At 45.2% G+C, this 26,811-nt stretch overlaps 1 protein-coding gene across 2 annotated transcripts in view; it reads left to right on the top strand.

Annotated features, from left to right (window-relative positions):
• Window positions 1-26,402, top strand: part of CNDP2 (CNDP dipeptidase 2 (metallopeptidase M20 family)) — a 27,385-nt gene extending 983 nt beyond the window's left edge. The window contains exons 2-12 of one of the 2 annotated variants that reach the window (XM_015416742.1): window positions 1,380-1,472; window positions 3,874-4,017; window positions 7,826-7,988; window positions 9,770-9,858; window positions 11,565-11,765; window positions 12,856-12,940; window positions 21,415-21,575; window positions 21,907-22,071; window positions 23,222-23,363; window positions 25,224-25,371; window positions 25,574-26,402. In XM_015416742.1, coding sequence (XP_015272228.1) covers window positions 1,380-1,472; window positions 3,874-4,017; window positions 7,826-7,988; window positions 9,770-9,858; window positions 11,565-11,765; window positions 12,856-12,940; window positions 21,415-21,575; window positions 21,907-22,071; window positions 23,222-23,363; window positions 25,224-25,371; window positions 25,574-25,643 — 1,461 coding nt within the window. In that variant the 3' untranslated portion in view covers window positions 25,644-26,402. The remainder of the gene's footprint in view (window positions 1-1,379; window positions 1,473-3,873; window positions 4,018-7,825; window positions 7,989-9,769; window positions 9,859-11,564; window positions 11,766-12,855; window positions 12,941-21,414; window positions 21,576-21,906; window positions 22,072-23,221; window positions 23,364-25,223; window positions 25,372-25,573) is intronic. The other variant, XM_015416743.1, reaches the window with a different exon arrangement.
• The last annotated feature ends 409 nt before the right edge of the window (window positions 26,403-26,811 follow it).

Below are 26,811 nucleotides of genomic sequence, written 5' to 3'. Positions count from 1 at the left end.
AGATAAAAGGAAAGCCAGAATCTTGGTACTTTGGGGGGGGGGGGTCTCATCGGTTGTCTTTTCTTTGCTGACAGGAACTTGGTCTGGGTACTGCTTACTTTCTGGTAATACACCTCTACCTAGCCCCACCTAAAAGCACTTGGAGGGCACCAGGAAAGGTGTTGGCAGGTGTCATTGTGCCCATGGGCAGTGCATTGGGGACCACTATAACAAACATTTGCAAATACATGACGTCATCCACACAGGAAAATTGTGCTGTGAATGATTGCTATAGTGTAGTAAGTCAATAGTATAGCCTGTGTCCTGTTCTTCTTTGAGATGCTAAGGTCTTTTTAAAAGTGAACATGAGTCTAATCAGCTACATTGTTCCTGACATAACAGCAAATCCAGAGGAGGCACTTTATTTTCCTGAACATTTGTCCAAGATGTAGAGGGGCACAAACAGCTGCTTGAGCACATTGGTCTCCTGCTCAGCCTGTCAACTTGTATGTTGCAAATAATCTTCATCAGGACTAGCTACCTGGTCAACTAAGTGTCATCAAAACTCTGTTAGCTGCTATGTCAAGCAAAGTCTTTTGGTATGGAAACAAGGACGGAGCAAGACTTATGTACTTACCCTGTGAAGCTCTGGGCTGATGGTTTTCAAAAGAGGTGATACTATAGTTGCTATTGTTTTTATTATTATTATTATTATTAGAAGAAGAAGAATTTGTTAGTGTAACACATACGTAGAGTCATCTCATTTACTTCAGTGGATTTTCATAAAATGGTTTTAGGATCAAGAAGCCGGTTAGTCGCAGTGTATTTCTGAAAGAGATGGGAAATTTGAGGCTGGATAACATAGCCATTGTGTTCATGGCCAGTGACTTTCTTCTGCCTACATTTCAAAATGATTGTTATGAGTGTACTCTGAATCTTGCTCCTTAAATGAATCTTCATTTTGATTGTGAGCTTGCTGTGACATGCATATGTGCTGGTAGCCCTCTTTAGATACCTTACACACCATGCGGGCAATGGAGTCTGTGCAGGAAATAGTGATTGACTGTCTGCTGGGGGGCTGTATACATTGGCTCCTATTAAATGTAATGTAATGACATAACTGCACAGAGCTTGAAACACTTGAAGTGGATAGCTGACTCAGCTTTCCTTGCTTTGCTGACTTCCCTCATGTGATCTGCAGAATTATTTCACAATGAGCCACCTCGGTCTCTGAAGTCCTCATGACTTGTGTGAAACTGCAATGTTGCAATTTTAGAAGTGGACAGACTCTAAAGTATAAAGGAAGTCTCCCTCTCTCTGTGTGTGTCTGACACATTCTGTGGCTGTAACTCATTGAAATCTAGATCTAAATCTCCTTTTTTTTTAATCATGTCTTCTAGATTTTCCAGCCATACCATTCTGATCAGAAAATGTCATTGGGTCTTGAAACCCTCTTTGAGTACATTGATAAACACCAGGACATCTATGTGGAGGTAAGTGACCTCGACCTCACTGGCTTAAAGCCAGACCTCTTACTTGATGCCAGGGAATGACAGAGTGTGAAACAACAACAACTCTTGCAATGCAGTCATTGGCCTGCCTCTTCACTTATCTTGAGTGATGGCAGAGGGAGAGCTACACCATCTGTCCCGAGTGGGTGGAATTGCATCCTTATGGGCTTAGAAGCCTTTCTTTCCAAAGCCTCCCATTACTCTGAATACCTTTGCATTTTGTAATTTGCTTAGTCATGGCAGCTATAACTTTCGCTTTCAAGGCCTCCGGATCACACACTCCTTGCTTCCCTGCCCCAGGGTAAGATTTACACTGATTTCAACTTTTGTTAATGTTAGTCAACCAGGGTTTGAATCCCAGTTAAAAAGCTGAGAACATAAAGGCTGTGTACCAGCCCCAAGCGACACTTGAGTGGACTGTGTTTAGTGCTTCTGTTCCTTGCAGAGTGGGGTGGAAGCCCTAGCTGGGATCAGAACATTCCAGTCGACTTAGACTGGAGTGATTCTGCAATAGACTTGCACTAGTCTAAAAGTATCCTAAGAACCAGCACTGGATGCCTAAAACTGCACTGTAAGGCAACATTCATACTAACCAACTGCAGAGGGTCTAAAACAGTCAGAAAATTTAAGAGCTCTTGGCCTGACCCTTGGTGCCAAGTCAGCCCTCTGTGAGAAAGGGATTCCAGACCAGCTTGCCTATTCTCTATTTTCAAAGTATTGTTTTGTATGGGGTAGTGTTCAGTCCTGTTAGCCCTGTCCTGCCACATAAAGTGGTACAGCCCAAATAAAGATTTATTGCTTCAGTAAGAACTAGTAGTGCATGTAGAACTTGGAAACAGTAGCAGGAATCCGGAACTACTACTTAATGGCCTGCCTAGCAGCATTAGTCATGTCACAGCAACAAAGATGTATATTTGAGAATTGCATTTTCTGGGTTAGAAAGCTGCTTGGTAGAGGTGTAGGATCTAGCTATGCCTGTAGGTAGAATTTACACAGTGTTTGGTCTTTCCTGTTGGAAACCTGAGGTTTTAAACAGTATCTGTCCACAGCTGAACTTTCATATTGAGAGTTTTCATGCATGTGAGTTGCATTGACTAGAGACAGCTTGCGAGTGGCCAGGCGACACAGAAGTGGTGAGAACTCGGGGGGCTCAGAAATAAGTGCCGAATTCCCCAAAGGAGGCTCTGAGTGGTCTCTGCTGTGGTTCAAACAATAGCAAACCAAAGGGAGAAATCACAGGATGGAAGTTGAAAAGAAGCAAACAACCATGATGTATAGTGCCAAAAAAAAAAGAGTTCTTCACCAACTTGTGAATTCTTTTATCAGTATTCAGCTTACTGGAAGCAATTCAAATGCCATCAACACCAATGAACCATGCATATTACATCTTGTTTCGTGTATAGCTTTATCAAAGTGGGTAGCGTTGAAACACCTATATATAGTTAATCCATCTGGCAAACACTCTAGTCATATCTCACAGTCGCATTAATCAAATCCATTCGTGTGATGTGTTCAAACAATAGCAAACTGAGAGCAGAGCATTTGAGCGGACGGTAGCTCTCTAGTGACAGATTTCACCCTGATCTAAAATCCTGTTGGTGTTTAAAGGGAACCACTGGACTAGAACATAATGAGTTGTATCTTACAACGTGTGAGCAGAGGTTGGATCTTTCTTGCCTCTCCTGTTTTCCCTGCATCCCCGAGACTACTGGAAAATGATGTTGGGAAACTTTGGAGCCATGGACAAAATAGCACAAAAGGGTTGCAGTGAAGAGGGGAAAATTGGGCAACTTAACATCTTGCCTCCGTCTTGGAGCCAACAGAGCATCTTCTGTCCACAGAAACTCAGTTGGTAGAAGAGCTGGTAGGGGAGTTGCCTTATTTCCTCTTCCTCCCTGTTGTACCCCATGGCTCATGTCTTCTTGTCCATAAAACCCCCAGCACCAGCTTTCAGAAAGTTTTTGGGGAGTTGCTGGAGTGGAAGGTGAGAGGCAGGAAAGATGGTATTTTTAGTAGGATTAAATCCAGTGAAACCCCTCAAGCGTACATACTAAGCCAAAAGGAGCTTTTAGTTTTCCCTGAGGAATATTTGAAACGGTTATCTAGCAGTATCTCTTTTTAAAACAGGTATAGTATTGGGGCTAAGAAAATAAGCTGTGATCTAGGAGATTTCCCAGTTCAAATCTCACCTCTGCAATAACCTCCCTAGATGGCTTTTAGCAAGCCAATAGCCCCTGTTCTGCAACATGTGGTCATGTTGGTGTATGTAAATTTTAAAGTGCTATATAAATGTTCACTAATGATGCCTCCCAGCTGTGCAAGATGAAGTGTGTTTTCTTTTTTCTCTCCCTGCCCCATTCTTGCCTAAATTGCTTGCATTTAGCGACTGGCCAAGTGGGTGGCAATTCAGAGCGTATCGGCATGGCCCGAAAAGAGAGGAGAAATCCGACAGATGATGGAAGTTGCAGCCAAAGATATTGAACGTTTGGGTGGCACAACAGAGTTGATAGACATTGGGAAACAGAAGGTAGGAAGAGCTTGATGAAAGCAGTATCTGGAGAACTAGGGAACGATCTGAGCAGCATAGAGATACCTGTGTTAAATCGAAGTCATTCATTCAGCCTCTTCTTTTTCAAACCTGGTTTGGAGAATTACCAGAGTCCTACTATGACCTCTTACTGGCCATTAGCACCTGGTTGATATGCAGTTTGTATGATCAAATCATACGAGTAGTTCCTGTAAACACTGGCTGTGGAGGTACCGAACACTAAGCTTGCCTTCCCCATAGCCTGACTGCTGGCGAGTCTGTTCACTGTTCTCTCTCTGAGATAGCTGGGGGAAGAATGGGAGATGAGTGAACAAGGCAAAGGGAGAATCTCTTTTCCTGCTCTCTTTCCTCATCTCTGGTTTCCTGCAAGAAGCTGTTACCTCCTGGGGATGGGTGAGTGGGTGCATGAGAGAGAATTCTTTCTTTTGCATGGACTGTTAGCCGAATTGCTTTATTTACAGCAATTGGCAATTTATTAACTGGTTCTTGCCAACTATACCAAGGTCCTGTTCCCACCAAGGGTTACCAGAGAAGGAGTCGAGGCTGGTGTGGTTAAAATAGATGTCTTTTACTTAAGAAAATCTCATACAAACAATACTGATGCACTCACACGTTCAATCAAGTTCCTTAGAAATACAGTTGCATTAGCAGGTAGGGTGATGATGGGTGATACTTATCTGTCTTCGCAGCTTGGTTGTTCCAATGAAGAATAGAGGGGAAGAAATGGAAAACTAAGGAAATTCACACACGACCAGAACTTAGCAGGACTGTGTGGGGGTCTCTTGACTGCAGATCAAGAGATCAAAGTAGAGGCAGGGTTTGGGGATAGCAAGCTGGACAAAAGGGGAGTATAAAGCAGACAGGGGTTGTTGCGGGGGATGCTAGCTAGTTGATCAAGTAAGAGAGAGAGAGACCATGTGACTGGTTCTCTCCTTTTATCGGAGATGGTGTTGATGGTGCCAACCTCCTGGCCCACCTTCCTGTTAGTCCGTCCCAAAAACAATCCTATTGGTTGCCTATAGGAGTGGGAGGTTGCCTAAAGGAGTGGTCAATATTGAAATCTAATACCTTACTCAAGGAAGGACATCTGGGCAGGTGTGAAACCTTGGCATCAGGATGCTTCATTGAAGTGTTGATCAAGCTGGCCATCCTGTTGTAAACCAAATGTCCATTTGGCAGGAAATACCAATGCAGGAACAAAGCATGGATGTGTTGTACATGATCCCAACTAGATCTGCAATGGGGGCTGTCTCTTAAGTTGTTGTTTCTTACTGCTCACAATAATGGAGGTGTGTGCTCCTTCACCAGGCTGGTAACTGAAACCTTATTTACACATGTAAGGCTTGTGCAGGCACCTTCTATGTGTTGCATCACAACAGGTGACTTGGACTGTACAGTTCTCTGAGCCTGTGTGTGTGTGTGCACAGTCCATTGTGTGTAGCAATAAATATAAGCCCATAAAGCAAAATATCAAGTTCCTTCTCTAACAGGACCTCGGTCTGTTTTCCCTGTTTGTCTTTTCCATGAGTCAGGAGTGAAGACTGAGAAGAGAATTCTCTTCTGTCATGGTCCTCTGGGTCTCCCTTCTGTGAAGCACGGAGAAAAGGGCGGGAGAGATGGCGGCTGGAGGGGCAGGGTAGTTGGCTCCCATGAGGGGCTAGATTTCACCCTGGAGACTGCCAGCATTGGCCTTAGGGCAGGGATTTGGACTGTGACACACAAGAATTGCTGCAGCATTGTGATGCCTACAGAGCTGTGTAATGGATGTCTTGGGAATAGGTGCATTTCACAGATTCCATACAAATGGTACTGATCCGATCAACAAATGGTAACCCTCGGGCAGTGCTTTGCTTCCAGTTATTTGCAAACCGTCTTCTTTGCTGATCCTCTTTCCTGAAGAGACCAGCGTATGCTTCTAGATGTGATTAGGGATGCTGGAAAGCGGAAACTGGAGAGAAAGTAAGGCAGTGGACCTTTGCATGGCCTTTAGAGCCCAGAAACTGTTCAGAGGAGAAAGGAGGGAAGTGGTGGCTTGCCAACAGGCATGAAAATGGATGGGGACTGGGGCTTCTCTGAAGACTTGCCCTCTGTCCCTGCTGATGGCTAATCCAGCCACTCTTGGTACTGGAACCAGGTTCATGAAAGGGATATCTGATCTTCCTGGCTCCCTGCCTCCCCCAGCAGGCATTTCTGACCTCGAGAAAGTCCCCCCCCCCGAGGACTCACATGGAGTAATAGCCATGTGAGTTGGCAGGCCCTTGTGAGGAGGGGGAAGGAAGCAAAATCACTCCCTTCTTGCTCTGCTCACATACAAGCAAGAGTAATTTTGCCCCCTTGCTCTCATAGCATGGCCACTAACATTAGCACACTTTCCCAAAAGCAAGCAAGGAAGGCTGCCCTGTAAGGGCTCCACAACCCACCCAAGACTACTGATTTAGAGCGCAAAATAATCTTCAGTGGAATAGCACCCTGAGAACTAAAGCCAGTAAACAAGCTCTGGTAGGAAACCTTTCTGTGTACTAAATGCAAAAAGAAGGAAGCAGTACTTTTTTATTTAACATTTTATATATAAACCAACAAATTTGCACACATTCACCAAACAATAAATCAAATTATATAAAATAAACCAACTAACAGTAAGGAAGCAGTACTCTTTGATATTGTGCAACCAGTGCAGCTATCACATTACCTACCTGGTCTTAAACATGCATATTAAGTGGTTTTCATTTATATTAACTGGATCTGTTTGTCTGATGTGTACATTGCATCAACCTTTGGAATACTTGAAAGGGTAATCTAAAACATTTTTGACAGGGCTTTCTTTGTAGAAAAAGCCCAGCAGGAACTCATTAGCATAATAGGCCACACCCAACAGCAGAAACTCATTAGCATATTAGGCCACATCCTGATGTTGCAGCTCATTAGCATATTAGGCCACACCCCATGCCTGCCCTTGGCTTGCCCAGGTGCCCCACAGCCGTAGGGAGCCCGGGCAAGCCGGCCCTTGGACAAGTCGGGGAAGGCACGGGGAGGCATTTAAAGGCCTCCCTGATCCTTCCGGGGACCGCCCGCCTTGGAGTTGCTGGGGGGGGGTGTCGCTCTGCAGGCCTTCCCTCCGTAGCCATGCACACAGAGGTTTTGGCTGTAGTGGGCGTGGCCAACTGAAGCCAGCCGGAACTCCGTTCCTGTGCGTTCCTGCCCCAAAATAGCCCTGATAGTTGAAATATGAATTGTAAACCTAAGCAGTACATTAATTAGAACTGAGTTCTGAGCGGACATAATTTTTGCTGCAGATTATCACATCGTTGTCACATTTTACAACAAAAGATGTTTTTAAAAGGTGGGGAGGCTTTTTCACAATCTTCTTCCAATCCCTTTAGGGCAGTATTTCAGGGCAGAGGAGGATACTTCCCTGGAATACTACTGCAAGTCCATTCTGTGGCCTTGTTCTCCTGACAGGCCTGGATTCCAGTCTTGAGCACCACATTTCTTTACATAATTCAGTATGGGTAAATTGCTGCATGCTTATACACAGTGGCTGGATATGTTTGTACATGTGTCTTCAGTAGTATAAGAAAATATGTTAGGCGTAGAGTGCTGGGAAGAGCTAAGCAGATGGGGGGGGTAGCAAACCATGTGGTCCATCAGGTCCTAGTAGTTAATGTAGTGGCTTTTTGAAATGCACCTCTTAGGCATACAGGTTTTTAGACATTTGTAATGGAACTTACTGTGCTGGTAAGGGAAACTTCCTGGACCACATCACTTAACTTGGCATCTCTAATTCCAGCTACCAGACGGTTCGGAGCTTCCTTTACCTCCTATAATTCTAGGCAAACTCGGCTCTAATCCTAACAAGAAAACGGTTTGTGTTTATGGACACCTGGATGTTCAGCCCGCAGCACAAGAGGATGGCTGGGACAGCGAGCCTTTTACCCTGGTAGAAAGAGATGGTAAGATATCCGAGACACCATTCAATATCCAGATTGTCTCTGAATGTCTAACTTCAGAGAGCAAGGCCATACCTTTCCTCTAATGAGACCAGGATGCTTTGTTCCTTGGGAACTGATAAAACATCTCTTGCTGTTTCTTTAATTTCCTGTTTCTTCCTTCTGGCTATCCAGGCTATATTCCAAACTGTCACTTTTCTTTGTCATTGAAATGTCTTTTGGCCATCAATTTGGACAATAATCTTCAGCTGCAGACTGCCAGAACACTTGTAAATAAGCCTTCTTAGTGCATTTTTAAGCCAGCCCCTTTAATCAGGTATTTTGATCAGACCTGCAGCCCAAATGTGTCCTCCCCCTCCCCAGATCAAATGGAGACTATTTGTTTTAATCACAACTGCTGGTTTCAGCACTACCAAAGGGCTGAAGATACCATGGCTCCACCCCCCGCTGCCTCAGCATCTCTTTGGGCATGATTTTCCATTTTGTTCATTACAGTAACAGATAACCTTATACTCTTAAATCGAAGGCTGATGACTAAGCTAATGCCTGCATCGCCGAACTGGCATTAAAGCAGCTGTAGCATGCTGCAACTTGATAGCCAAGGTTCCTAGTTATTAAGAAGAAGAAGAAGAAGAAAAGATCTCAGAGCGGCTTACAAACTCCTTTCCCTTCCCCTCCCCACAACAGCCACCCTGTGAGGTAGGTGGGGCTGAGAGAGCTCTGACAGAAACTGCTCTTTTTCAAGAACAGCTCTTATCAGAACTACGGCTTGCCCAAGGTAATCCAGCCAGGTGCAAGTGGAGGAGTGGGGAATCAAGCCCGGTTTCCCCAGATTAGAGTCTGCACACTTAACCACTACACCAAACTGTTAAGCAATAACAGATTTCCTTGTAATTGAAAGTGTGCTTTGAAAGTGAACCAGGCACGCCTTTTGAATGCTGCTTTCCCTTGGCTGCGTTAATGATCAGTGCCCTCTGCATGTAACTTCAGATGTACACCTAGCTAAGTGTCATGCTGAAGGAAGAAGAACTTACCTGTGCAGAGTTTCATGTGTGTCTCATCTCTAGCTTCACATGCCATGCAAGGGATAGAATAATGCCTTGGTGCTGGTGGTGTGCTGACACTGCAGAGGTTTCAGCTGAGGGCCCAGTTGGCATGCCAGTGTGCAACCCAGCTATGCTTTCCTTCTTTGCCACGGTGACTTGGGAACTGCAAGTGAGTCAACAAGTTGTTGGGTGTATGCAGTCCTACATGGGTGAGTTAGTCCTGCTTGCCTGGTATCTCACTTGAATTGGGCCTGAAACCTGAAATTCCTGCTTTAGTGGGCATACCCAGGAAACAATTGCCCAGGTTCCAGTATTGCAAAATCAAGGCATGGGAAGTGCTCTGTGGTAAGGCAACACCAGTTTCTTCACAAATGTGCCACCAAGCGGGTCTTGAAAACTATCAACTTCTGTCAATCCTACAGGTTTTTTGGCTGTATAGACTGGTACCATGTTGTGCCTGTTGCTGTGATCTGAAAGACTGATATGAGGCATCACATTCCCCCAGAGGTCTGTGGTTGCGTTCTTGATGGAAGGGAAGGGTGGCTTATAGGATGCTTTCTCAAAGGCCTGCTTCATCTGTGTGTTGCCAGCTGGTGACATGCAGCAACTTCACCGACTAACATTGTGTATGAACTGGCGCAAAGCTGGTGTTCACGTTCCTTGGACATTGAATTTCCAGGGAAGAGATGCCCCTGCCCCCTTTCTCACTGCTTCTGTTTGTGCTTCTGTTTCTGTTAGGGAAGTTGTATGGCCGAGGGTCAACAGATGACAAAGGTCCAGTGCTTGCCTGGCTGAATGCCTTGGAGGCTTATCAACAAACTAAACAGGTATATCGCGCTTCTGTTAAACTTGCTGTCTTTGTAAAAGATTAAATGCTAGACCTTGACACTAAGCCATTGTGTGTCTTGTTGAAGATAAAGATTAAACCTGCTCACTTTGCTAATTCAACCCAGAAGAATCCATTATGAGGCAACCTCCTGAAAGTCAGATGAACACACGAGGCTGCCTTGTACTGAATCAAACCTTCAGGTTCTTCAAGGAGGTCAGTGTTTGTCTGCTCTCACTGGGAGCGGCTCTTAAGGATCAAAGGTGGCGGTCTCTGACATCACCTACTATCTGATCCAGTTTGGTGTAGTGCTTAAGTGCACAGACTCTAATCTGGGAGAATCGGGTTTGTTTCCACACTCCTCCACTTGCAGCTGCTGGATGACCTTGGGCAAGCCATAGTTCTGTCAGAGCTGTCCTTGAAACAGCAGTTTCTCTCAGATTTCTCTCAGCCCCACCTACCTCACAGAGTGCCTGTTGTGGGGAGGGGAAGGGAAAGGAGTTTGTAAGCTGCTCTGAGACTCCGAGTGAAGGGTAGGGTACGAATCCAATCTCCTCCTCCTCCTCCTTGAGAGGTGAGAGATTGAGTCTGGGACCTTCTGCATGCCAAGTGGATGCTGTATGACTGAGCTGTGGCTCCTCCCATCTTGTGGTTTGCTGTGAGTGTGAGTACTTGTTCACTACGCAGAAAAGTGGTCTCCAGGACTGCAGTGAGGCTGCGCTTAGCTGGCCGGACACACAGCCTTCCTAGTCTTGCTCATGCATCTGCTGTAGTAATTACTTGACTTGGCCTTAGGATATTCCCATAAAGATGTGCCAAGCCAGACAATCGTTGAGGGGGCCTTAAATGATGCGGTCTGGTTTCAGTGTTGCACACTAAGTTGATTTAGGAAAATATTGCGTGGATGTCCTTTGTGTGTTCCGATCATTGTGCCCGGTGCTTGAGAACCTGCATGATCCTTTCACTGCAGCTGCTAGGTTTTGCAGGTGGCTTGCAATATGCCAAACCAGATGGCAGAAAATACAAACTATATTTTAAAAGTGGATGACCGCAACAGAACCCATCATTAACAAAATTATACAAATGCTCTGTGAAACGTCAGTCTACGGTAGTGGCCTGAGTGCTGGATTAGGATCTTGAAGATCCAGGTTCAGATTCTCACTCTGCTTTGAGGCCTGCTCAGTGACTTTGGGCCACGCACTGTCAGCCTAATCGACATAATGTTGTTTATGGGCGAGCGTGTGTAGAATTTTCTTTACTGAAGTCAGATACAGAATGCTGACACCTGCATGTCCTTTCTGGGTAGCAGTCAAAAAAAGGCCAATTGATTTGCTAGTTTCGGATAGGAGGTATTCTTAATTAAATTGGCAAATAATAGATCAACGTGTCTTGTGTGTGACACATTATGTTCTAAATTCTCCTGTGTCATTATGGTTTGACTACTAGTAACAGTTGATGTGTTCCGTTGTTTGTATTTGCCTGTGTAGAACAGTGCCTGAGGGTTGGGCTTGGCTTTTGGAAATCTAGGTGCCAGTTCCTCTTCTGCCTTGAATTGCCTTTTCTCTGCCTGACTCATCTTGGAGTTTGTGAGGATAGTTAAGAATTATAAAGAACATTTGATCCGTAATTTGGACTGAATTTTTGTTGCCAGAAGTTGTTTGGGTTTTGTTCATTTTTGATCACGCACTTTCATTTTCTATTCTCTAGGAAATCCCAGTGAATGTAAAGTTTTGTTTAGAAGGTATGGAAGAATCCGGCTCTGAAGGCCTTGATGAACAGATATTCGCACGAAAGGACACTTTCTTCAAAGACGTGGACTATGTTTGTATCTCTGATAACTACTGGCTGGGCAAGAAGAAGCCGTGCATTACCTATGGCCTCCGAGGCATCTGCTATTATTTCATAGAGGTAAAGAGCAACAGAGTAAACATACTCAAGTATGTCTAACAAGAGTCCATTTCAGCTAAGTAATTAATGATGTTCTGAAGGGGCATCATCTGCTGGCATTCCAATTGGTTTCCCAGGTGGATGTTGACAGCGTCTTATTGGCTGTGCAACCTACTCCCTGCTCCTTGGATCCCTGCCCTTCCTGGTTGGTGAAAGCTTCCAGGGAAAGTGGTAGGAGGAGCCTTGGGAGACATTATAAATCTCTCACTCTCCCAGCTTTCCCTAGCTCCCTCAAGGAGGCAGTAGTGACACCCCTCCTGAAAAAGTCATCGGTAGATGAGAGGGACCTAGCTAATTACCATCCTGTATCTAATATTCCATTTCTGGGAAAGGTGATTGAGTGAGCAGTGGCTGAACAGCTCCAGGAATTCCTGGATGTGATATCTGTACTAGATCTCTTCCAATCCGGCTTCCTGTCAACTGCCTAGGCTCCCTAGGTGTGAGGGGGTGCGGCCTTGAGTTGGTTTTCCTCATTCCTCCACGGTTGGTCCCAGAGGGTAAACATGGGTGGAGAGAGGTCATTGCCGTGGGCCCTAACCTCTGGAGTTCTGCAGGGCTGGATTCTCTCCCCAATGTTGTTTAACATCTATATGTGCCCTCTGGCAGAGATGTCTCAGGAGATTTGGAGTGGGGTGCCATAAATATGCAGATGACACCCAGCTGTACCTCTTATTTAAGGAGCAACTGATAGTTGGAATTCTGGTCTTGGCCCTCCTGCCTGGGTGCAGTGGGGGAATGGGTTGGTGAGAGTTGGTTGAAGCTAAATCCATCTAAGACAGAGATGATGTGGCTGGGGAAGCCCAGCTCACTGGGGTGGCCACTTCAACTTACCCTTAATGGGGCCCGTGTTTTTATAGTCGACTCAATCAGGAATTTGGGAGTATGGATTAATTCTTTGCTCTCCATGGACAAATATGTGTCCTTGGTGCCAAAGACTGTGTTTTACCATCTATGCCAGGCCCCTCAAAGAAACTTACAAGCAACTAATATCTGAGATATTAACATGTAAATACAGGTGATGGCTGAATGGCCTTCGTTTGTTACCTTGCAGGTGGAATGCAGTGACAAAGACCTTCATTCAGGAGTATATGGTGGCTCCGTTCATGAAGCTATGACAGACCTGATTGCCTTAATGGGTAAGCTCTGGTCCAGCGGTTTTAGTGAAATTACCCTGAAACTGTATGAATTTATTTATAGTTCAAAGGCAAGAAAATTTAACATGACGCTCCCAAGTTTCTGATAATTATATGGATAGCCAGAGAAAAGTCAGAGATCCTTTTGCAAGATCAAAGTAAACATAAATATTCTAGCTCTTTTAATGAACAGTTAACAGAGGGGAATTTCACATTACCAGTTTTCTCCCGGTTTCAAACCGGGAGTCTTCCGTTTCCAGATGAACCGGTACAGGGCTGCCGTTTCACACACGGCTTGCCCCTACTAGAAAGGAGCCGATTCACAAGCGGTTCGGCGTTTCACACACGCACCGCTTCGTTTTCCCGCCGTTTTCTTCCTGCGCGGGCGATCGGTTTTTTTTTTTTAAAGGTTCGGCTTATAGCGATATATCGAGATATCGCTATACCAGAACCTCAAATGGTCGCAATAACGATCCCATTGGAATGCGACTCCTTAGAGGTTCCAGTATAGCGATTATGATAAATTAATTTACCGGTGTAAGCAGAAATTTAAAAAAAAAAAAAAAAAGCCCGCGCAGGCGAAAAAAGGCGGGAAACAAGCATATCGGAACCGGGAGAGGGAACGGGAGACTCCTCGGAAGCGGTTGCCAGGTAAATCGCTTCCCTCCCGGTTCCTATACGGAAGAGAGGCTTCTGTGTCTGAAATGCCACTTAGATCCCGGTAGGGAACCGATTCCTAACCGGGTACTGTCTGAAATGACAGACCACAACCCGGTTGAGAATCTGTTCCCTACCGGGACATAGCGCCTGTCTGAAATTCCCCAGGCTTTTTCTCAGTGATGGGAACAGTGCCCACAGGCCATTTGCAGTAAAGCCATTTAAAGAGAAGTGTAGCTTGTATATCTGAATGGGTGGGTAGATGCATCTAAAATTCTGTGCTCATTCAATTTCCAGTTCTTTGTCCAAGTGGAGCTAGTGAACTTCTGTTCCTCCATTTTCCCCTCCCTTTGCCACTGAAGTTTTTTTTCTCTCCCCCTCCCCCGGGGGCTTCTGCTGCCTGCAGCATATGCCTGTTTTTGTATTCTCATGGTGGCAGGCATGGCTTTTTTTGTATAAAAAGCCCAGCAGGAACTCATTAGCATAATAGGCCACACCCCTGATAGTGCAGCTAATTAGCCTATTAGGCCACACCCCCATGCCTTCCCTTGGCTTGCCCGGGTGCCCTGGGGCTGCAGGGAGCCCGGGCAAGCCCCCCCTTGAAGGAAAGGGAGTTTAAACTGCCTTCCCTTGGCTTGTCCGGGTGCCCCACGGCTGCAGGGAGACCAGGCAAGCTGGCCCTCCCCAATCATTCCAAGGCCCGCCTGCCTTGAAGTTGCTGGGGGGGTCACTCTCCAGGCCTTCCCTCTGTAGCCACGCACACAGAGGTTTTGGCTGTAGTGGCCGTGGCCAACTCTGAAGCCAGCCGGAACGCCGTTCCTGTGCGTTCCTGTCCAAAAATAGCCCTGTTACGTTCAGGTTTTTTCCCCATGAGCAGCTAGGGCAGGGGTCTGCTAGGTGCAATAGATCGCCTGCCCCACTCTGTAACCCCATATTACATAGATATGGGCAAGGGCCAGTTCCAGGTTTTTCCCTTGGGGAAGAGGGGCTTAGCCACTAGTGGGCCTAACTTTCACTAGCAGTGAGACATCCTTCCTATCCTCCACACAGATACAAAAGCAAGTGGTGGCAGGGCTTTTACTGGGTGGTGATCGGTGGGTAGCAGTAGCTGATGCAGAAGGAGCGGGTGGCAGCGGCTGCTTCTACGCTGGCTCAACACCTCCTTGGATGGGGAGGGAAAGAATGAGCTGTGACAAGAAGCATCACCTGTTGCCATTGTCTGCTTTCTGCCAATGTGCGGCAGACCAGTTGGGGTAGTGGGGAATTAGTAGGCTGAAACGACTATTCCTCCTCCTCAGCAGCAGCCGATTGGGGATTGGTGGTGGGCCTTTAAGTGTTGCAGAGCCCTCAGCAGCTGCCTGAGGATGTTGGCCCTGTGTATTTGTTTTGAGTTTCTTTTCCCAGTGTTGCTCTTAAGCACAATGGATTGAATGGGCGCATATAGTCTGCTTTGGGACCCAAGAGTATGCCGACTTTTCATGGCTGTACACTGCTTTTGTGCTAGAAAAACTGTGCGACAGGTTAGGCCTTGACCTGAAATTAGAACTTAAGAGAAGCCATGTTGGGTCAGGCCAGTGGCCCATCCAGTCCAACACTCTGTGTCATACAGCAGCCAAAACCCAGGTGCCACCAGGAGGTCCACCAGTAGGGCCAGAACTCCAGAAGCTGTCCCACTGTTGTCCCCCAAGGACCAAAAATACAAAGCATTACTGCCCTAGACATAGGTTCCATCTATACATTGCGGCTAATAGCCACTGATGGACCTCTGCTCCATATGTTCATCCAATCCCCGCTTGAAGCTGTCTATGCTTATTGCTGCCACCAGTTCCTGCAGCAGTGAATTCTGCGTGTTAATTACTCTTTGGGTAAATAAGTACTTCCTTTTATCTGTTCTAAGCCTACAGTTCATTAATTTCATTGAGTACCCATAATTTCTGGTATTGTAAGAAAGGGAGAAAAGTAGTTATTTCTATATCTTCTCTATCCCATGCATAATCTTATAAGCCTCTGTCATGTCACCTCTCAATTGTTGTTTCTCCAAGCTTAAAAGCCTTAACCTTTTTAACTTTCTTCATAGGGAAGGTGTTCCATCATCCCCTTAATCATTTTAGCTTCCCTTTTCTGTACCTTTTCCAATGCTGTCATATCTTTTTTGAGGTGTGGTGACCAGAACTGCACACAGTACTCCAAACAAAGCCACACCATAGATTTATACAGGGGCATGATGATTCTTTTCAGTCTCCTTCCTAATAATCCCCAGCATAGCACTTGCCTCTTTTATTGCGGTTGTATACTGAGTCAGCATCTTCAGTAAGTTATCTACCATGACTCAGTTACCGCTGGTTTGGACCCCATCAACGTGTTTTTATAGTTAGGATTTTTGGCTCCAATGTGAATTACTTAGCACTTGCCCATGTAGAACCTCATTTGCCACATTGATGCCCACTCGCCCAGCCTAGACAGATCCCTCTGGAGTGCCTCACAGTCCTTCCTGGTTCTCACTACCCTGAACAACTTAGTGTTAGCCACAAACTTAGCCACTTCACTGCTTACTCCCAACTCCAAATTTCCCTATTTATGTAGATCTATGGAAAGTTTGCTACCCTTCTAGGGATCTGCTAAACTCACCTGTTCATTCCGTTGTTCCAGACACTTTGTCAGTGAAGCTGGTATCACTGGAGCTGGGACACTTTGGCACAGCACTGGAGCTGGACCTGCTACCTCACAGAGCTGGGGCCTGCTCATAAGAGCCCTAAATAAATAGCTTAGGCCAAACCTCACACCCGACTGAAGCCAATCACACTAATTGGGAGCTAACCAATAAAGGAAGATGAGTGAGTCAGCCGGTTGGTTGATTAACAACAGGACTTGCTGCAAGGGAACTGCTCTGACAAGAGCTCCTTTTCTTCCCAGGCTGCCTTTTACTTCAAGTGCATATTTAATTTCAAATGTTAATAGGCTTCTAGGCTTGGATTAAAGGGGACTCTGAGTAGCCTCAGCAGTTATGGGAGATACCTAAGTGCTTGTTAATAGGAAAAAAACACTCCTTTGAAGAATCTGAGAATTAGCTTAAGAGCTTAAACTTAGTTTAAAATTGGATCTTCTGCTTTTTTTCAACCCTAGCTACAGTTTGTTTTGTTCTTTGTTTCGTTTTTATATTACAAAAACCTGAACTTCCCTAGCCTCTGGCATGAGTACTGTAATATAGTTTAAAAGTGACATTAGAGTTTAAGTTAGCCCTGTCACCTCAGTTTTAATCCTTGTCCTTTGTTTGACCATCTATTTAACCTTTCTGGTATTGCAGTAAAACAACCTAAGAGCCTCTGAGCCCGTTTAGAACTAAAATTAGCTATACCTGTGTAGTTTGAACAAGTACAACAGCTCTAAAATTGGAACAGAATTGTTACGCCAACTGCTTTATCTACAGCAGAGGCTAACTAAATTTAACGTGAGTCCTGGCCAGCTATACCAAGGTCGTGTCTGAACCCAGAGTTCCAGTAATGGAAACCACACAGGTGTTTTTCCAAAACAAATAGTCTCTTTACTACGCAATATTAAAGTCACATACACACAAAATAATCAGTCTCTCAATTTGCATACACTCAAGTTTCCTTTAGAATTACAGAAATAGAAATAAAATAGTTTCTTATTTACTTGGAGGTAGGTAGGTAGCTATTTCGGTTCATACTTGCCCGTTCCAGAAGTCTTGTCTGTTGCAAGGGAAAATTGGAGGGTAAGGAATAGTTCTAGGGGTAGTTACTAATTCACACTGCTAGAACCAGCCAGCTAGTGTGGGGATCTCTTTGGCTGTGCATGCCAAAGAGATCCTGTAAAGACGAAGAGTTTTAAAGCAGGAAGGGGGGGGGGGTTAGTGGAAGGTGGCCAGCCAAAAGACTTGCAGCATGGTCTTTGCGTTGATGGTTAAATGGGGCTAGCCCAGCACCTAAAGCATGGTCTTTGCATTTTATAGTTGAATCTCCAGGTGGGTGGCACCTTGCCAAACTGCAATCCCACCTACTTACAAGTCCATCCCATGACCTCCCTCATTGGTGCATGTAGAAAGGGGCAGGTATTCTATGGGTTGGGCCAATATTTGAAATACTACACTCTATCTCATGGAATACCATCTGGCTAGGTGTGAAGTCTTGCCTTCCTTCATCCTCTTTGAAGTACAGATGAATCTTGGCTTTCCCAGGCCTACATGGTACCATCAAAAGGAAACTGCAGTTCAGATGCAGATCAAGTCCGTGTTCTGTGTGACATCTCGTCTCTTTAGCAATGGGGGAATTTCTCCTTCTTGGTTGTTTTTCTCTGCTCACAATGGCTAACATGTGCTTCTTCTTCCCATGGTGCTTTGAGCTGAATGTGTGCAAGCTACATTAACATAAAATGCAGGCAAGTGTTCCCTATGTGAATTCTCTCACAGTAGGTGATGCAAACAGCTTCCTTTGGCCCATGGTATACAGATGTGTGCATAGTCCATGTGTTGCGTGTGTAGCAGATATAAAACCATAAATTAGTACATTTCTCAACAGAATTAAAATTACAACTAAAATGAGCTACACTTGAGTTTGAGTAGCTACAATGCTGAGAAGTTATGAAATGTTGGTACCTAGAGGTATTTTTAAGAATTTGCCCTCATTACTATTTTAACCCTTTTTTCTTAGCCTATCGTGATAGAACTGTATATTAAAACTTGGGGGGGGTGTATATATATATATAGCAACTTACACTTTCTCCTTGCTTGCCTGCTAAACTTGCTTGTGTATTCCCTTGTTCCAGACACTTTGTCACTGGAGCTGGTCTTGCTGCCTCACAGAGTTCAAATTAAATCTGCTTTTGCTCAGCTGCTGCACTCTTGCCTGGACTGCCTTAGTGCCTTGCATATTGCTTAGTCTTAATTGTAGTCATGTGGTTCACCCTGAATCTTGCCTGAAGGGAAACCTGTCAGATTGACTTAAATGACAGTTGTGTCAAATGATTCTTGGCTCCAGGGAAAAAAAACAAAAAAACTAAAGTCATTTGCATTGTTCAAAGGCAAACTTTGAAGTTTGTCCTCACCCAGAAGATTCTCTGCAGGGGAAACTCTTTGGACTTTACCAGCAGCAATAATTTCTAATCTCTTAGAAATTAGTAACTAGAATTAGGTAACTGGGTGACTGTAGACAAAGCCTTGGAAGAACTGATGCTGCATGGATCCATCTTGTGAACAAATGGCTGTAGCAAAGGAATGGCACTGTTTGTCTGTAAGCTCATATAAAATTGTGTGAGTGTTGTTGGCTCATGGAGCAATAGACAGAGTTTGTTTAGCTCTCATTTCTATACTGGAGAAGGGAAATCAGATCTGTTATAACCAAAATTGTGCCCTAGATGGAGCTTAACAACCTATTCAGAACTTCTCAAAAATACACTGCCAAAAATGTGAAAAACCTATTGAACATTTAAAGGATGTGGAGAGGCCTCTTCTAAAGAATCCTCCCTTCATTCCCTTTGGTATAGGGCTCAGGTAGAAGCAGTGGCCAGGACACTTCTGCTGGCTTGCCAATCACACCCCTTCCTGGAACAAAAGGATTTTGACCTCCACTGTTGTGCTTGATCCAGTCACCCGCTACTGGACTCGAATCTTGTTGGAGTAGCGATGAACTTTCTGAATTGCCTAAAATGGTAGCTCAGTGATGAATAGAGTTGGTGTAGGAGGTTAGGAGTTTGGGGGTGTTCCTGGACCCCACCTTAACGATGGAGGCCCAGGTGGCGGCCACTGCCAGAGCTACCTTTTATCATCTTCGGCTGGTGCGGCAGTTGGTCCCCTTCCTTAGCCGCGGCGATCTGGCCACAGTGATCCATGCGACAGTCTCCTCGAGGCTAGACTACTGTAACGCTCTCTACATGGGGCTGCCTTTGTCACTAATTCGGAGGCTGCAACTGGTGCAGAATGCGGCGGCCAGGTTGTTGGTGGGTGTCCCTAAATGGGAACACATCCAACCTGTGCTGAAGATGCTGTACTGGCTGCCTATAGCATACCGGATTCGCTTCAAAGTGCTGGTGCTTACCTTTAAAGCCCTACATGGCCAGGATCCGGCATACCTGAGGGACCGCCTTTCCCCATATAAGCCCCAAAGAGCACTTCAGTCGGGGTCACAACACCGCCTAGTGGCCCCGGGCCCTAAAGAGGCCAGGCTAGCTACCACGAGGGCCAGGTCCTTTTCGGTGGCGGATCCTACCTGGTGGAATGAGCTCCCAGAAGAGATCAGGGCCCTGCGAGACCTTTTACCATTCCGCAGGGCCTGCAAGACGGAGCTCTTCCGCCAGGCTTTTGAGTAGGAGCCGCCGCCACCACCACTACCACCACCGTGTAACTGCAGAGCAGTACCGCCGGGTTGGGCCGATGGGGCAACTGGAACATCGTGGCCCATGGCGTCCCCCTTCCTAACCTCCTCCTGATATGCAATGGGGAGTGTGTAATTACAGTCTTTCATGTATCCTGTGGTGAATTTTAACTTCAACTGTTTTAATCTGTTTTATCTCTATTGCACTTTGTGCCTTGTAAGCCGCCCTGAGCCTGCATGCGGGGAGGACGGGGTATAAATGAATTAAATAAATAATACACTTAAGTTGGTTTCTGGTATCAACTGAAGGAGCATCTATTAAATGTTTAGAATGAGCCTGACTGGTTACCAGCATAGTTAAGAGCAAAATTAAAGATGCTATATTCTAACCTGTAATGCCATCCATTACCCTGTCTTTGGATGTTTGCAGGAGTCCCTTCTTCCATATCTTTCTCTGCCCACTGAAATCAGTTTTGGAAATTTGCTGGTTGCTGATTGTCCCCAGATTATGGAACCAGTTTCTGTCAGAGGTTCCTAAGAGTTAAGACCTTGATGGTTTATAAGGAGGGCCTTGAAAAACCATCTGTTGGTTCTGATCTTTAGATATAGACTTGTTAACTGATTGATATATTCGGTCTTGGCATTTAAGGAGCTTAATGGTTTTATTTTCTACATCTAGCTTTATTTACAAAGAATACAAACCTTCAGGTTTAAGGCAAAACTTACTGTTTCTTGGTGTGGTTTGGAGTCACTCTATTTTCGAATGCCTGCAAGCCCAAGAGACCCCACCAGGGCACTAAAATGGGGAATGAGTGCACAGCGGAGTGACTGCCATCACTGCATTCAATCTGGGCTGATTAATATAGTTCCCCAGAAGGCCTGTGTGAATTGGCTGTAAGGTAGATGGTTCAATGGCTAGTGCTCTTAGCCAAAGGAAAAGATCATTGCTGAAGCTTTCAGTTTATTTTAAAGTTGCTGAGGAAGTTTTATGAGGAAAGGCTGAAGTGTCTAGAGGTTTATATAATTATGCATGGGGTGGAGGGAGTTAAGAAAGAAATTTTTCTCCTTCTCCCAAAATACTAGAACTCCAATGAAGCTGATGGCTTCAGGATGGACAAAAGGAAATACTACTTTGCACAGAGAGTGATTGAAATGTGGGATTTCACTGCCAGAGGAGGTAGTGATGGCCACATGAATAAACAGCTTTCAAAAGGGATTAGAACAGGTACAGTTGGCCAAATGCCGAGTCTGACAGACAGCCTGAAGAAATATTTTTTGGCTTCTGCTCCCTCCTTTGTTAAGGAAGTCATGCCAGTGACAGTGTTGCTTATGCTGCACTGGTCTTTTTTGCTCCATATTCTGAACTGCCATGCTGGAAATGTCTTTTAAATAAATGTTATCATGCATCAAAGCAAAAAAAAGGTTGTAGGCACCAGCAGGCTGTATTCTAAGATACCTGGCTTGTCTCTGATGTGGCATTTTCTTCCCTTGTAGGATCACTAGTGGATAAGAGAGGGAAGATCCTGATTCCTGGTCTCCAGGGGATGGTGGCTTCCCTCACTGAGGAGGAGCAACAACTTTACGATCGAATTGACTTTGATCTGAGGGAGTATGCGGAAGACATTGGAGCCACACGACTGCTGCACGAAACCAAGGTGTGATACTTTCCCATCCTTTGGCTCTGGTTCCTCCAGCTGTAAAAGATCAGTTTGGTTGGAGAAGGAAAGAGAGCAATATGACTGGAAAGGGTATGGTCACAATCACCATCTGAAAGGTATTACTGAGGCCCGTATGCTGCTTGGGCGACAGTTGGTGCTCTGTTAATCCCAAAGAACAGAAGGTGCAAAGGTGGGGGAATCTATTTCTTATTGCACCCTTTTAGGTTGGTATGTTTACAGCTACCTAGTTCATTCTGCCTGTAGAGTGAACACTCAAGACTGACTTCACCATCTACTCTCATATTTTCATCCCCCCCCCCCCCCCCAGAAAGACATCTTGATGCACAGGTGGCGATACCCATCCTTATCCCTCCATGGAATAGAAGGAGCTTTCTCAGGATCCGGTGCCAAAACTGTGATTCCACGAAAAGTTATTGGCAAATTTTCCATAAGACTAGTGCCAGACATGACTCCGGAAGCTGTGAACAAGCAGGTGTGTGTGGGTTGAGAGGGGTGTGTGTGTGTGCTTGGGGTGGGGGGATTGTTTAAATCTTTCTGGTTGAGCTGTCTAGATCAAGCAGCCACCATTTTTCCTTCTTGGGGGTAAGAGATATGGCAGAGTTCTGCACTGGTATGAATTTTTCAAATGGCAGAATCTTATAAGTGAATTATCATTACATCTTAACCAGATGCCGATAAAGCTTAGCAGTTGTTGAACCTGTGTTCCATGTAGTGAGAATGCAAAAGAAGGTGATTAGAAGTTAAATTGAAGCTGCGTGGCAGAAGATAATGCATACAATCTCCTAAATAGAATTATCTTCCACTCTCAGATGTCACTAAGTATTCTTCATGTACTGAGAAGCTCTTTTATTTTCACAAGACTTCTCATATTTGTGAGCTGCAGTCCTCAGATAGCTTTGTAACATAAGAACATAAGAGAAGCCAATGTTGGATCAGGCCAATGGCCCATCCAGTCCAACACTCTGTCACACAGTGGCCAAAAATCCCGGGTGCCACCAGGAGGCCCGCTAGTGGGGCCAGGACACTAGAAGCCCCCCCCCCCCAAGCACCCAAGAATACAGAGCATAATTTGCCCCAGACCGAAAGTTCCTATCTATACCTTGTGGCTAATAGCCACTAATGCACCTCTGTTCCAAGCTGTTTATCCAGTTCAGAACAGTGTTCTGAAATTAAATCTGTAAAGTTTTTGACTTACAAAAATACAAATGCTCATTAGTTTTAGAGCACTATTGTAGTAGCACAGCCTGCTGCTTAATATTGGTTGGGCGGGGTGGAGGGAATGAAAATGGAACACATGAAGTTCCTGCTCTGTGTCCTGGCAGGACTTGTGCAAACAGATCTTTGCCTTTTCCAGTGGCCCCCCCCCCCCAACCATCATCCCAGCCCACAAGCATGCTAAAATGGAGTACTCGATTTCCATGGGATTAGGTATCCTGCTTTGGAAAAAGTTTGATCTGTAAAACATGGGAAGCTTAATCAAAAAATGGAGAGGAAGTGTAGTGTTTTAGGTGGAAACGTGTTACTTCTTTGGCTGTCTAAAGAAGGATGTGTGCCCAAGCACTGGACATCAGTTTAGTTCTAGCTCTGTTGTATTAACTGGTCATGCCTTTTTATTGTTAAAGGTTCAGGATTACTTGTCCAAAAAGTTTGCTGAATTGCACAGCCCCAATAAATTCAAAGTCTCTCTGGGCCATGGTGGAAAACCCTGGGTATCAGATTTCAACCATCCCCACTACATGGCTGGGAGAAAAGCCATGAAAACAGGTAAGTAAATCTTGTATGGAATCAGTCTCAATCTGACTGGCCTTAGTGGAAAGATGCTCAATTTACTAGATTGCATCCACCAGCACTATTAAAGAGGCCCATTTGCCAGGCTGCGCAAGAGGCCTTGATTCCATCTCTGCCATTGTCCGGCATGGGTTTATAGTGTATTACGATGGTCTGTCAGTTAGGAAACTGCTTTCCATATTTTTCTTCCACATATCACATATCAAGAGCGGTCATATCAGCAGTGGATTTATACTGTTTCCACTTGAATTAGGTTGGTTTTCCTTCTTTAAAATGAACTCCTAAAGTAGGTAGCTAGATTAGGCTGATTTATGATACTTTCAAGCACTTACCCTAGTAGTCCTGGCATCTTCAGTCACTCTTGTGGACCCCTTCATACTTATCCTTCAACCTTTGTAGAGGCACGGCTTCAAGAGCTGTTGCCTTTTCAGCACCATCTTTCATTATGGTGCCCCAAGCAGCTGCATGTGTGGTCTGTGTGGAGAACCAGCCCTTCGAAAGCAGTCATTTAGTAAAGGACAAGAAATGGGGACCCACAATTCTCACGGGGGAGTATTTCCCGCGGCTCCCCCACTGAAGCAGCAGGAGCTTCACATGGAGGGAGGAAGCGGCCATAAGTCAGCCCAGCAGGCAGGGGGCCCGCCAAGCCTTCTCCCCCACCCCACCCCACAATGACTGTGAGGCACAGTTCCCAGTGCGTTCTCTGCACATGCACAGGGAAGGCTCTTTTACTTTTGGGGGGATTTAAGTATCCCCCGTATAGTTTTTTCTACATTTCAGATTTTTCTGCACACCTGGGGAGTGTCCCAATTGTGCAGGAAATCTGTTTGACCTCCAGGTGCTCCCGATGTGTGGATTTAGATATCCGCACAGAGGGGGCATCTTGGCTATTAGATATATGGATATAGCTGCTTAAGAAGCAAATGATTTCAGATGGAGAATGGATATGCGAGGAAAGTTGTGTTTAACAGTTGCAGCTTGAGCAGCATTAGACCCTTCTAAGACTGCAGCTGTCAATGGTGTAACTTGACTTAGATTAACACTATACGATGGGCTAGCACTAGTAATGCCCTTGTGTTTCAGCTCTGCTAGAGGTGTAGAGGAGCACAAAGAGGCCAAAATTATCCTGAAGATTGTGTATTTATGTAGCTTTCAGTTCATTAGAAAAGAGAAATTGACAGATGGGGGATTGTTGAAAGGCATTGGTAATCTAGCTGTGACAATGGGAGATTTGTGAATGGATCCTTTGCTTTTTTCTAAACTGTAAGGATTGTTTGTCCCACAGGACAGCTATACATGTGGCACATAAGTACAGTTTTCACACGGGGGGGGGGGCAAAGAGCCCATGAGGGGCCATGGAGAGGGGCCATGACTCAATGGTAGAGCCTCTGTTTGGCATACAGAAGATCCTAGGTTCAATCCCTGGCATCTCCAGTTAAAGGATCAGATAGTAGGTGAAAGATATCTACGTAACCCCCTGGAGAGCCTACATGTCTGAGTAGACAGTACTGACTTAGATGGACCAATGGTCTGATTCAATATAAGGCAGCTTCCTGTGATATGATGATTCAGATCCTTCCGTACTTTTTGTGAAAGACACCCACCACCCCATGTTGTGGCCACTCTCTGAATTGGAGCCCTGTGTGACTGTACTTCAGAGCTTAAAAACAGTGAGAGATCCATTAATACTTAATTTGGCCTTTAAGGGAACTGGCCTTACCCCCACCCATCAGTCAGTTTCTCACTTCAGATGAATATCCTTAAGTTTCAACAGATGCATGGTATGGAAAGGGGGGGGAAATTCCTTTCTCTTTTCTTCTCCCTGCCCCCTCCAAGTATTTGGCGTGGAGCCAGACTTGACCAGAGAAGGTGGGAGCATTCCTGTCACGCTAACCTTCCAAGAAGCAACCGGCAAGAACGTAATGCTGCTGCCTGTTGGATCTGCAGATGATGGAGCCCATTCTCAGAATGAGAAACTCAACAGGTAAGGGACACTTAAAGGATCTGTAGAAGCTTTTAAGCTGTAGACCTAAAATGGGCCGCTCAGAATAGTGGCTCTGCTCCTATCTTGAAATCTGGTTGTTGCATGAACACATACCCTGTTTCCAGTTTATGCTGGCTTTGGTGGAATCTGTTCACTTTTCTTGGTTTAACATATTAATATCAACATTTTATCTCCTCTACAGGTACAACTATATTCAAGGTGTCAAACTGTTGGGTGCATACCTATACGAAGTTGCCCAGCTCAAGGACTGAATCTGAATGTTGGTCTTGCAAATGAAAGTTGCTGGTGGGGGACCTGCAAGTTCTCGCAACATACTTCCTTGCAACTTTAAAAAAACTGCACTAATTTTCTTCCCCCCTCTTTGTTACCAGACTAACTCATGCAGAGACGCCTGGCAAAATATTTTTGAATTCCATGTTGAACATCTTGTATAGATGGATCTTTGGCCCAAATTAAAGTTCTATTCCAGGCAGTTACTGCTGTACTGCCAAGCCCTAACTATTGTTCCAGGGTGGGAGTGGGTGATACACAGATGGGGAAAGCTGTCTATGGAAAGGCCCTGTTTTCCCAACCACTGTATGCGTAAGCCAGCAGCAAGTGATTTATTAATGCCCTATCAGCGTCTCCATTGGTTTTCTGCAATCGTCTCCTAGATCTTATACAGTTCCTTTCCCCAGAATCTGTGGCAAATCCACACCTCTTTCTGGGCAAGAGCTGTGCTTGTTTTAACAAGATCAGAGAAGGCAACAAAGTCCTCCTTGGAATGTTTTGGAATTGGAAGGTGGGAAGTGGGTGAAGAGGAGGCGTCTCCAGTCCCTCCCACCCAGCCAGCCACTAAGCTCTTGCTGTGACTCTTGGCAGTCTCTGCGGATGTTGTTGACATTGCACACTCCAGGTTATTCGTAACATACTGGTATTTTTCTAGAGCATTCTTTGTACTCCCAAGTGAAAAGCTGCTAAATAATAATTAAAAGAAATCTGGTTCTACCAACTTTGTGGTAACTGTCTTGTTAGAAAATGGAAGTAATTGGTGGTTGGTAGGGCAATTAGGAATTTTTCAGGTGTGATTAAATGAGGCTTTTAAAATGTGTCCCAGGAGGTCAAGGCTGTAATATTGCATTGGGGGGGGGGGGGGAGAAGGATGGGAGCAGATCCCTGACAGCATGCTCAAATTTGCTTTTTACAACAGCTCCCTCCATGTGGAACAATGTCTAGTGGCAGAGTTCTCTAACTCTCTCTCATGCTTTCTTTGCATAGGGGTGATCTGGAACCCTTGGGAGAAAGACAGACTGATTGGGCAGCCTAAAGAGGATTAGTTTGGAGCTGTAGGAGGCAACAAATAGGAAGGGTAGAACAATAGGTGGCCTGATCCTTCCTGTGATATTTTGGCATGCAAGTGCCAGAGCAGCCATATTTCTT

The sequence above is a fragment of the Gekko japonicus genome, unplaced genomic scaffold (genome assembly GCF_001447785.1).
Source record: "Gekko japonicus isolate JY-2015 unplaced genomic scaffold, Gekko_japonicus_V1.1 scaffold39, whole genome shotgun sequence".
In the NCBI taxonomy this organism is placed as follows: Eukaryota; Metazoa; Chordata; class Lepidosauria; order Squamata; family Gekkonidae; genus Gekko; species Gekko japonicus.
Note: the sequence above shows the minus strand (reverse complement) of the source record. Positions and strands in the feature narration are given on the sequence as shown.